The sequence below is a fragment of the Lytechinus pictus genome, chromosome 7 (genome assembly GCF_037042905.1).
Source record: "Lytechinus pictus isolate F3 Inbred chromosome 7, Lp3.0, whole genome shotgun sequence".
NCBI lineage: Eukaryota > Metazoa > Echinodermata > Echinoidea > Temnopleuroida > Toxopneustidae > Lytechinus > Lytechinus pictus.
The window spans coordinates 34,833,486-34,846,248 of NC_087251.1; the positions used below are offsets into that span (position 1 = coordinate 34,833,486).

Consider the following 12,763-nt stretch of genomic DNA (forward strand, 5'->3'; position numbering starts at 1 on the left):
TTTCTAGTAGACTAAAATCATGTTATTTCAGCTCTGGTTGCTTGCTTTAATTTCATTTCTAGAAAATATCATGAAATCTCTCACTATTAGATATATATATCAAATTGGGAGGACAGATCCTCCATGAACTTTGCATTTAATTGTAGTTGAATAACCATAAAATCATTAGTCTGTTGGGCCCGTATTCTGAAGTCGGGTTTAACTTAAACTCGGGTTTAACGTTGTGGTTTAAGTATGGATAGCCGATTGTTACATAAATCACTTAACGGTAGAGTATCATATTTCAGCTCATTTGGCTCTCAAATCATTCATAAATGTCTGGAATTATAAATAGATGATTGTCTTCACTATCGATGAATCAGGAAAGAACACAGTAAACATAATAAACATACAACTTAATAAAAAATTTGACACTTTTGGCTTCCCATAATTTTAGCACAGAGTTAGACCATGGTCCAAGTTAAACCAGACTTCAGAATACGGGCCATTAAGTCTACCAGTTCTGAATTGGTACTGTTGATCCCTCATTGATGAATTAAATTGATGTAGTTCCGATTATTAGAGGAACTAATTATGAACCAACGTTGAAGTATTAAAGCAAGTGATGGATGGACCAAGTACTGATAACCAAATTGATATTAGACCAAGTGGCAGGTATTCTGAAGTCAGGTTTAATTCAAACTCTGGTTTAAAGTTGTGGTTTACCTATGGATAGCCAATAGTGGCATAAATCTCCAACAGTATAATTTAAATGTATCAGCTCATTTTTATCTCAAATCATTTTTAACTGTTTCAGAAGGATAGATAAGATAGCTTTCTTCACCATTCACGAGCTAGGAAAGAGTACAGTAAATATAAGAAACATACAATGTAAGGAAAAATTTTGAGGAATTTGGCTTTCCATAGTTTCAGCACAGAGTTAGACCATGGTTTAAGTTAAACTGGACTTCAGAATACGGGCCAGTAGGTTTAGCCATTACTATGTTGGACAATCTGAAATTTAGACCATCTGCTAGTAGAGTGAAATACTATGAGCTTTCAGTAAAAGAGTTAGTGAAAAAGAGCTTGGCAAGTTGGGTTAGGGTTAGTAAAGTGAAAAAAGTTAACTACGAATATCTGTACATGGAAGAATGCAAAATAACTCATTTATTGGAGTAATAATTTTACCTTTAATATATACTTTGCCTAAATTCGAATCATTCATGATACAGCTGCAATTCATATTACTAGTGCTGGGATTGAATTTAGGAAGAAAAGTTGTAAAATAAGAACAAAAATATGCAAGTGCCTCACTTTCTCTCAAAGTATATACATGTATAAAGATATAATCACATGTATTGTTAAGATAGGTTAGGAGGAAAACAAAATGATGGTGGGAACAAGGACTTGTAAAGAAGATTTTGCAGTGAATAGAAATGCATCATGATCAACAGTTTCAGTAAGTTCTTCACGACTTGTTAGTTACTGTGTCGTATTATATTTTATATCCACCATCTATTTTATAAATCAAATTTAGGTACTGTTTCTGGATTTGCATGACTGAAAACTAGCTTAGAAAATTAATATTTCTCATTAAAAAAACCACCATCAATCATCTTCATCCCAAATTATAAATATTGTAAAGTATTTACATATATAGAGGTTCAAATAATAAAATATATATATATATATAAATGGGTGTCTTTGTTTTGCATTCTTTATATTATAAACTACTGAGTTGAGAATGTATTAGGCACGATTCAATATTTCCCTCAAGACAGTCAGAAGTTTGACTGATGCTCCACTGTATATCTTATATACTCTACAAATTTATAGGTTTCTAAAGTAATCCTGATTGCAAGTGCTATGGCAGGGGTGTTTCATAAAGTAAAATCAATTTAACAAAATTCATATTGAAATTGATGAAACATATGGACCTGGTTGTGCATGTAATGCAGGTAGATTGAAATCTATTCCCTTAAATATATAACTTCTTAATGTTTCTATGACAGAGAATGGATAAGTAGCAATGTGGATGCTTCACTGTAGTATTCTATCTTGGACATGTGTTTCATCCTGAAAAGGGTCCATCCAAAATGGCTGTTTCGGCACATATGTTCTTCTTCTGAAAAAGCAAGGACAAACTTGCTGAAACATTGAGGTTTGGCGGTCCTTTCCAGGACAACACATGTCCAACAAAGAATATATGTTATCCCCTACTGAGGGGTGGGGTGGGTTGGGGGCACTATAGGCACCATGTTTGTACATGGACTTTCAAACTTGATCCCAAACAAGTAATTATCCACCTTAGATTTCATTAAACAAGAATTTGTCATGATTTCATCGCCTGAATAGTGCCTCAAATATTTTGTTTTCATGATAGGGTGAATGAAAAGTACACCCTTTCTCCTTTGCAGTTATGGCAATGATGGCAAATACCCTAACTGTACTTGCGTACATCAGTCAGAAGTGAAAAATAACTTGTTTACATGCTTTTGTGTCAGAGCATGGTGTTTATCTCATTATCCCCCCCCCCCCGCCCCACCTCCCACAGTATCCCCTATGAACATTCCAATGTTCTAATATCATAATTTTTAATCATCTCCTGGCTGATCTCCGAGTCGTTTGGGGCTGGGCCGTATAGTTTCTCTGGTATTCGGTCGTCCAAGCCGTATCATCAGGGGGTGGGATGTTGAAGGCGGCGCGTAACCGTCTCATCTTGAGATTCTCCCGCCTCTTCTGCTCCTCCCGATACTCGATGGCATACTGGTTTCTCCTCATCGCACGAAGGGCTGCTGGGAAGACTTGGGTGTTCTGTAAGACATCAAAGTCACAAAGTTACTGAATTATCTTGTATTGTATATATTTGATTTACATTAATAAGCAAGACATGCTTCCAAACATGAACCCTATAACATAAAAGCGTAGTGATTGCCCATGGGAGTGATTTCTAAAATTGATTAATGATGAATCATAAAAATCAGCCCCACTATTAATCGATACGCTTTGTGTTCTGGGGCCTGGGCAATCGGGGGGGGGGGGGGGTTCGTAAAATAAAAATATATTTTATAACAAATACCCAATGACATTTTGTTTTGATTATTTGTTTCACAATGGCCATCATTATCAATTTCTCACAATATATCTCATTAAAAATTTATTCATGATTCATGTGTCTTGTCAACTTTTAGTGGGGGCATCGTGGTCTAGAGGTTAAAGGCCACCGCACACCTTACGACTGTTTGCGATCCGATTTTGGAACAAATCGCATTTTGCTCATTTTCTGAAAATGTGAATGGAACATGTCATTTTCTTTTAGGTTAAAATTAATTGAAAGAATACTAATATAGCCATTTTATAAGATTGTAAGCCTTTATTTTGGAGTAAAGGCCAAATTAGTTTCAAATCGTAGCCAATCGTACGACTGCTATGACGTCATTACGACTAGATATAAAATTTGCTTTTATTCTAAAGAAGGATGTTAGCATAAATTTGAACATAGGGATTCGTACGATGATTTCGAACATTACACAGTAAGTTATTCCAAGTCTCAATATTAGCATCAAATTCTACTACGTTTTATTCCAAAATTGAGTCGCAGACCAATCGCAAGGTGTGCGGTTGCCTTAAGACTCTCATCTTTCAATCTGAGGGATGTGGGTTCGATTCCCAGCAATGGCGTGTTTTCCTTCAGCAAGAAATTTATCCACATTGTGCAGCACTAAACCCAGGTGAGGTAAATGGTTAACGGCAGGAAGTAATTCCTCAAGAAGCTGGGAGCACTGAAATAGGTAGACTAGCTTAGCCGGGATAATATAGGAGCGCCTTGAGCACCTAACAAGGTGGATAAATGCGCTATATGAACCCTATATTATTTCTTATTTATTTCATAACCTTGAAATAATAATGGCACGTGTATCTCTATTAACAGGTAACCCCAATCTTTGTAATTCTACTTCTTGTAATAGTCAAGTCAATGTAAAGACAATGACAGCATCTACATAATCCGTTCCCCTGGGATTCAAATAAGCTTTTACATCATGATCTTTTGTGAACTACCATAAAATCATCACAAAGCAGGCTACACCACCATGTACATCGGTTCAAGTTGAATCGAGGTGATACAGGGTGACCGATATATCTCAACATCAATCTACTTGTGTGATTCTCTGTCATTCTTAAGTTAGATAGGACTCCAGTCATAACGGTAAATTCTAATGTTGAAATAACACTAGAACCACACACAAAAAAAACATTGTTTTGAATTTGAAAAAAACAAACACATATTTTCCAAATTACGGGTAGTTTTGTGTGGTATTGTGAACATTGGCGGCGGAAGCCAAACAATTTAGGGGGGGACCGACAAAATTTTTTGACAAGCAAAAAAAAAAAAAAAAAAAAAGGTCATTAACGAACAATTTAGGGGGGACATGTCCCCCCCGCTTCTGCCGCCTATGATTGTGAACAAGTCTCTGTCAGACATCAAGTCAACTTTGCAGAAGTCAAATTCCCATTTGTTGAAACTTTGCCCGGTACTGTGTCATTACTCCAACTGGGTTCCGTAACACAAAGGTTAGCAATTAATCGTGATTTTCACGACTGATTGTACATTTTCGTCAATCGAATCAATCGTAGAAAAATGTTCTATGATCATTGCTAAGCTTTGTGTTACAGGCCCCAGATTTGAATTATACTACAGTCACACCAACAAAACCAGCTCCAGGGGCCCGTCTTACAAGGAGTTAGGATTGATCCAATCAATCGTAACTCTTTGGAAATCCATCAGTGTCATAATTTTTTCTGCAGGAATTGCAGAATGTCCTTTGTAAACAAAGGAGATCACTCCAAATTGTCAAGAAATCAATGAATTTATCGATATACATTCATATCTAAAAAAAAATTTGAACAAACATGCATTTTATATGTTGACTTTGCTGGCTTTCCAACTCTTTGTAAGACGGGCCCCTGAATGACCATGCCTAATATGGTATTTCCAAGGACATACTACAAGGGGGGGGGGTTCACAGGGATTTAAGTATGACTTACAGTCGCACTTAAGTGCCGAATTGTGTGCGTTAGAAAAGGCATGACCGTATTGGTCAGATCTTGTCAAGAGCACGCGCACTACTACGTTTTAATCAATAACGTTGTGCGTTGCACATCATGTACGTGTCAAAATTTCAGTGCGACTCTAAGTCATACTTAAATCTTTGTGAAACACCCCCCGGGTCGCTTTGGAGTTTGCTTGCTTGGTGTGACCGTTCCATAGGGAAAGTTAAACTGCACTCACGTCTCCATGTGCTGATGCTCTGACATTGAATGTCTTCTTGCATCCCATGTCTTTCTTGCTGTCGGCCCAACCAAAGGCAAGCAACGGTGGTCTTGTTCCTTCTGCTCCTCCCCCTCCTCTTACCCTCTCTAAGCTTGTCTTGGGGCGGGGTGTCGTCTCGGGTACCTGTCTTTCTCGTTTTGAGATATCTGGGTGGACAAGAGCAAGGAGAGGTATTAGCATGTTATGAGTGGAGAGCCTACATGTACCAGCCTTTTCTTGAAAATATATACATGTATGTACTCATCATCAGTGGTCTGTTTCATAAAGATAACGTCATAGTAAGTTTGAAATTATGGTAGGCATCATAGAAACATTGGCCCGTATTCTGAAGTCAAGTTTTACTTAGACCATGGTCTAACTCTGTGCTAAAATTATGGGAAGCCAAAAGTGTCAACATTTTTATTAAGTTGTATGTTTCTTATATTTACTGTGCTCTTTCCGGATTCTTCAATGGTGAAGACAATAATCTATTTATACTTTCTAGACAATTATGAATGATTTGAAAGCCAAATGAGCTGAAATATGATATGATATATATAGAGAAATATATCTCTACTGTTGTAGATTTATGTAACAATTGGCTATCCATACTTAAACCACAACTTAAAACCTGAGTTTAAGTTAAACCCGACTTCAGAATATGGGCCATTGACTTTGATTGGCTACTAAGCCATGCAGGGTTTTCATAATGACAGACTTACCATAACGTGAGTCCTTTATCAAATTGGCCCAAGGGGATTCATCAAGGCATTTTGATGGGGTGGGAGGGGGGGGGGGGGAAAGATGGGCAAGATTTTTTTTCACTACGTCTCCTGTGGCAATGCTCCTGCTTATCGCAAAATAATGCATGAATAGATATATGCTGAAAGAGGAAATGTAAAGGCACTTAGACAACACTTTTTAGGAAGTGCTGTGCCATAATTTCATAAGGAATTGCAAAGGCCCAGCTCAGCTAAAGAATAAGAGAAGAACTATTAAATTCTGATGAAAATACATATATTTTAATACTAAATAGGTTCATTATTGCGGACTGAAATAATCGCTAGAGTGTATTCATTTGTCTCGCAATCTACTATGGTCAACAAGGAAATTCGTGATCACTCTCGCAAAAAGAGAATGCCTCAAAAGTATGTTCTGCTGATGAAAAAATTAACAATGAAAAAAAGTGTTCACTAGCTTTCTAGGAAATTCGTGATCACTCTCGCAAAAAGCTTGTGAACTTGTAAGCTAGTGAACACTTTTTGCGAGAGTGATCACAAATTTCCTAGAAAGCTAGTGAACACTTTTTGCGAGAGTGATCACGAATTTCCTTGTTGACCATAGTAGATTGCGAGACAAATGAATACACTCTAGCGATTACATATATTTTGTTAATCATTTCTATTTTTCTGACAATTTAACATAAAATTATACTAATTTGCATGGCTAGCAGAAATAGGCATTAGCTTGCACTTTCCATTAACTTGTAAGTTGGACAAGGGGCAGAATTTTGTGCAGTCCATAAAAGAGAATGCCTCAAAAGTATGTTCTACTGATGAAAAAATTAACAATGAAAAAAATTGAAATGGTTTACAATCAAATTTATACAAAAACATTCAAGGTACCGACACCGGAGGTATTTACAGATGATATAGTCATGCTATGGTCATTTTTTTCCTTGATTAAAGGCATGACTTAATCCATGCTTGCAATTTCCACAATTGTATTAAACAAATGCATTTCATAAAGTTGTAAATATCTTAATTTCTATTGTGATCCTCTATTAATATTTACTTGGAATAATTACCTCTGGAGGATCCACTTCTCCTTCTCTTATTACTGTTCTTCCCACTGCCCCAATCTGGTGTCTGCACTTCTCTATCAGCCACACCCCTAGCAGCGATGGCTTCCCCCTCATTCACATGCCTGTTCCAATGGTCCTCTGGCATTGAACCCGCAGCTTGGACCTGCTCCGGTCTGTCAGCCCCTTCCTTTCTTCCATCTGCTCCTGTTTCACTCTCCGTCTCCCAGTCCCATTCTACAAAGTTGTGGTGGTGCTCTAGTTGCCTGCGGTAAGCCCTGTAAGAGACCTGTTGCCTGTAGTAGTCTTGGTACGTGTCCCAGGCGGGTTCCCGGTACTGACGACCGTACTCACTGCGTCGGAATCCCATTCTAATTCTATATCATGGGTGCCTTTAATTTCTAAGAGAAAGAAAAAAAAAGAATCAGTATGTAACTCGGTATTACCGATTACAAATAAATTTATTCACATATTAGTACCACTGATCATGAATGCAACTGCTTTGATGGTGAGACCAGTCTTTATACTTTTGAATAAATTTACTTTTATTGCAATATTTAAATCAATGTCCCATAATTTAGACATCTACATGAAGGTCTTTTTTCAATATTTGGTTTAAAAAAAAGGAAATGAAGGGGAGATCTACAACAGAAAACTGCATGCCACAAATGGGAAAATAAACTTGGAAGGAGCTGCAGATTTCAGATGATCGAAGGGACACAACTTGCAATTTCAGGACCCTAATTGTGCCAGGTGCCAATTTTCTTAGATCGCTGCCATTGAAAGTATCAAATTATTTATGAAAAGTCATAAGAAATCCCAACTGAAATCCATCTTTTGTTTTGGTATACTTTTTTCCCTTTCGCCTCCTACACAGATAGCAAGCCAGCTCGCACACAGTGTTAGGGTCCTATGCCCCATAGGCTCGATGGGTGATTCCATTTGTGTCATAAGGGACATTTTTCTTTTTTATCAAAAGTTAGCGGGTAGTGATGTGAAAAACTGATCAAATCAAAAAAAATGTTAGAGTACGGGTGAATTAAAGGTGAAAATGTTACGTGTTGTACAGGACTCATTAATGTCCCGTACAACATGTAACATTTTCACCCCTAATTCATCTATGGAAAAACATACTTTTGTTGGTTCTTTTTTTTACATGACTACCCAGTAGTACTTTAATATTACCACAAAACAAACTGAAGTTCCTTGTTTGTTTGGACAGCAGGTTGAAAAGTGTTGCGAAAATGGCTGATTTTTCTAGCATGGAATCGCCCAATGTATCATGGATTCTGATTCTATTACATTGTCATTGATTCTTATTTTGTTATAAAATTGCAGAGGCAGTGTTGATTTATTGATTCTGATTACTTTGAAACTGCGATCATTCATGGATCTATACTTTGGTGAAAGTTGTCATGAGCAAAAACATCTTTAGTTTATGTAAGGAGGTGTAGTGAAGCAAGACGTAGTCCAGCGGAGTAACCGACAAAACAGAGACTGAAGCTTTTCAGTCAAATTTTCACCTAGACCCAAATATTCAGTTTCTACCAGTTTCACAGCAATCCTCAAATTGCCTACTTACATACATGTAAGAATATCAGGAAATAGAGTGATATTTGTATTTTGTTATTCTGCTGAACTGCGTTGGCTTCTCTGGGGATGATAGTAAAATGTCAGAAATTGTTAAATAAATCCCCAGAAACGACAGTTAGACCTATTCCTGTCTATACGGAAGTATACAATTTCTATCGAGTGGAGGTATACAGCTGTTAAAATACATTTCTATTGTTATAGTCCATGCCTGGGTTAAACCCATTTTGCCTTCAGTTTAGTTTTGTGAATTCGATTTTGGACCCCTCTCTTGGGAGTCTCTGATTTTTTTTATATTCTTGCCAATTTTAGGAATGCCATCACACTGTCCATCGAGATCAACAGTAGCTACAAGAACTCTACCTATGTTGCATTCTTAGATGCTCAAAAGGCATTTGATTGTGTGTGGCATGATGGCCTCTTCAAGAAGATATGTGACACCACTGTTCATCCTTCAATTGTGGCCCTCCTTGCAGAATCGTACAAAGATGCTAACAGCAAGGTTCTCTGGGAAGGAAGAGCATCAAATTCAATTCTACTGGAAAAAGGCATGAGACAGGGTGCTATACTCTCACCATCCCTATACACACTCTTTGTCAACAACCTGATAAAGAGAAAGGACTAGGATGCAGTTTTCAGGGGAGGTATACAGGGATAATCGTTCTTGCGGATGATGTAGCCCTACTTGCCACCTCTGCTGATGAACTACAAGAGATGCTATCTGTCATCCATGAGTACACCAAGAGGTGGCAATACTCCATCAACCCCTCCAAAAGTGCTGCTGTTGTCTTCAGTGAGAAGTACACCCCTCGTGACAAAAGGCAACAATCTCCATGGATGCTGGCTGAGGGTCAGTCCATCAATAAGGTGTTACAACATCCCCACCTAGGTATCACCAAGTCTTCAATGCGATCTGACCCTACCATAGACATCACTGCAAGAGGATTTCAGACCTTCTACTCTTTCCATGGTGTCGGGGTGTATACTATCTCCACACCTTTGTGCAAAGCTGTGGACTATATTCTGTGTCCCCAGGATGTTATATAGCACCTCTATCTTCTCCTTAACATCCCACCAGGCTAACCGCATAAACATCGCCCAAAACCAGTTATTCAAGAAGATTCTGGGAATCCCAGTGTGCAGCGAATGAATCGGTGTTCCTTCTCATGGGCATTACTCCCCTCATGTCACAAGTAGAACTGGATAGCCTCCTCATCATAGGTCAGCTAACATCATTACCTGAAGACCGCTTTTAGAAGAGGGCACTTGTACATGCTTCTATCCACGGTGTACCTCTTGTGAAATCCTGGAACCTCCTTCTTTCCAAGTACAACTTACCAACTCTTCTCTGCCTAATTGAACACCCGATCCCATATCACAAGTGGAAAGCCATATGTAGGAAGTCTATCCAGTCAAAAGTGCTGCAGGACACTACTAATGCCATTGCATCTAAGTCATCGCTGTCCTTTTGGAAAGATATTGACAGTCTCCCACCATCTTCTCTGCTATTTCCAGAAGGATTAGCCCCTCATCTCCGTAAGGCACAGATTATCAGAGCTCAGCTCCTCACCCAAACATACCCCACCCAGAAGCGTCTCTCAAAAATTGGCAAATCCCAAACTGCCTGCTATGCAAAGATGGTGATGAAGACACCCTTCACTTTATCTCCTCTTGTAGCCATCTACATTCTCAGCGAGTTGCCTTTATGGCAAATGCCAACAAGATGCTGCCTGACTTGGGGATGAGTGCCAGTCTCCACATAGATGACCCCCTAGCATTTGCCCTGCTAATTCTCCTCCCAAACCAAGACCTCTCTGCAAACACTGTGAAATCTTTTACCACACTTGCCCTCAATTTCTTGCTGAAAATCTATATGTTTAGATCATCTACACTTGAATCCTAGTCCTCTCTGCTGAATACATCTACCTTCTCTGACTGACCCCTCTTACAATACATACTAAGTTACATGTACTATTTGTGCAGGATCTCTCTGCTGATCTCCGAAGCTAACGGAGGAAGAAGAAGAAGACGAAGACTTGCTAATATTTTTTTGGGGGGTGAGACACCAGATCAAATTGAAATCTGACATAAAACAAAATCACTATTTACAGTAAAAAAAACCCTAAAACATGAAAAAACACACTAGACTAGGACTATTTTTTTTACTTAGTAATACGTGTCAGTTTTATCTTTCACACATCTGCACATCATCAAATTATCTGTTTTGGGGCACAGCTACTAAGCTAGCATTCGCAATAGACCAAAAGCTTCTGTACCTCTGTTTGGTTGTTCTGCTGAACTCCGTTGGCTCCACTCACCAATTACAGAGACCAAAGTTCTTACTCGATCTGTACAGGGACTCAATCATGTCAATGGCCATATGTTTATGTACTATAAGTTCGGACAAACCAGGGAAGTGCGAGTTGCGCGACATCCGAATTAGGCCACTTTTTCCCGTTTTGGTGCATTTCAGGCCAAAACTGAATAATAATCTTTATTTTTGTCCAGTTCTTTATGAAATAAAGACAAAAATCAATGAGCCCCGTCAAGGGGATTTTGCATTGTTAACCCCTTAATGGCGGCTGCACGATCGCGAGCCGTCTGTGTACGAGGAGAAATTAAATTAAAAAATAATATTTTTAATTTTAAAACTCCTCGAAACATATTACATTTACAGACGGCTGCCAGCTGTCTAGCATTAGCAATGATATGGAATAGCCAAACGCAATTTGGGGGAGTTTACCAAAACTAAGTAAAGATAGGCTTGAAATTTCAAAGCCAAAGGAATTGCTTAAGCTTGGCCTCGAGCCGGGGCTCGAATGCTTCGAGCGGCTTGGCAAAGCTAAAGGCAAAGCGGGGCGTCGGCCCCGCGGCTGCGGCCGGAGCCGAGCCTCGAAATGACGCCAACGCAGCTCCACTCCAGACCAGAGTCCAGTGGCCAGTCAAGTTTCGGCCAAAGTCATGCATTCTACTAAAAATAAGATAAAGATAACATGTAATCCGTTGAATTTCAGATGGTATGCAATGGAATTAGTTGTTAACCAATAAATTATTACAGGATTTTAAAAACTTAAGTGAACTTACAAAGTTTCAGCGAGTTGTCCTGGCTTGAGTTTCATTCGCATCGGATCCACACGTACTGTACTCGTTCGCGTTTGAATCATGCGAATTAGTTTTGTTTGTGTCACGTGATTTAGTTTTGTTTGTATCACGTGATTTAAAGGTACGAGAACGGCTTGTCAGTCGTGCAGAGGTCCATGCTTGTACCGAAAAGAGAATGGGAAAGGGAATAAAAGAAATATATTATTTTGAATATAATAAAATCAGCCATAAGAGCGACGTAATGATAAAAAAAGGGCACATCATGATTATTCTGCAGACACAGCCCTTTGCATGGTTTCGCACATGCAGCTATAGTCACAATGCAGAGTCTGAAAAGTTCAGACAGCTCGAGTTTGAAATCTAGTCCTCGTTGGTCCTCACAGATGTACTCCTAAAGATGGTTTGTCAACATAACTTTGAATACCTGGCTCCATTATAAAGCCAGGAAAATACGAGGGCGGTGGGGGTAGCCCCCCCCCCCCCACACACATAAAATTCCCCAAAATAAAAGGGAAAGGAGGAAAAATATATATAATATATATATATAAAAAGCGACTGGAAAAACTGAGATAAAACGGTGGCTCTGTGGGTTTCCTTCTAATTTCTAAACAAACATAACGCTGCAAATTTCATCGAAATCGGATGTAAAATAAGAAAGTTATGACATTTTAAAGTTTCGCTTATTTTTCACAAACAGTTAAATGCACAACTCAGTGATATGCAAATCAGAGAGTCGATGATGTCCATCACTCTATTTCTTTTGTTTTTGATTGTTTGAATAATACAATATTTCTATTTTACAGATTTGACAATAAGGACCAACTTAACTTAACCATAAACTGTTAAAACAATGGTAATTCCACATGTTCAGGGAGAAATTAACCTTTGTTTTACTTGACAAGGAGGAGAAAATTAGAATATTTCGTATTTCCTATAATAAAATACAAAAGAAATAGTGATTGGGTGACGTCATCAGTCTG

The 12,763-nt window shown here is 38.4% G+C and overlaps 1 protein-coding gene across 2 annotated transcripts; it reads right to left on the reverse strand.

Annotated features, from left to right (window-relative positions):
* Positions 1-1,947: 1,947 nt before the first annotated feature.
* On the reverse strand, positions 1,948-11,854 carry LOC129264486 (centriole, cilia and spindle-associated protein-like). Of its 2 annotated transcripts, none has more exons than XM_064102564.1 (4): positions 11,766-11,854; positions 7,098-7,483; positions 5,270-5,457; positions 1,948-2,793 (listed from the first exon to the last, which is right to left on the reverse strand). In XM_064102564.1, exons 2-4 carry the CDS (start codon positions 7,459-7,461, stop codon positions 2,578-2,580), a joined length of 768 nt encoding a protein of 255 aa, XP_063958634.1. In that variant the 5' UTR covers positions 7,462-7,483; positions 11,766-11,854; the 3' UTR covers positions 1,948-2,577. The 2 variants fall into 2 exon arrangements, with proteins under 2 accessions (XP_063958634.1, XP_054758346.2); XM_054902371.2 differs by having other exon boundaries at positions 7,098-7,492; positions 11,766-11,848.
* Between the last annotated feature and the right edge of the window lie 909 nt (positions 11,855-12,763).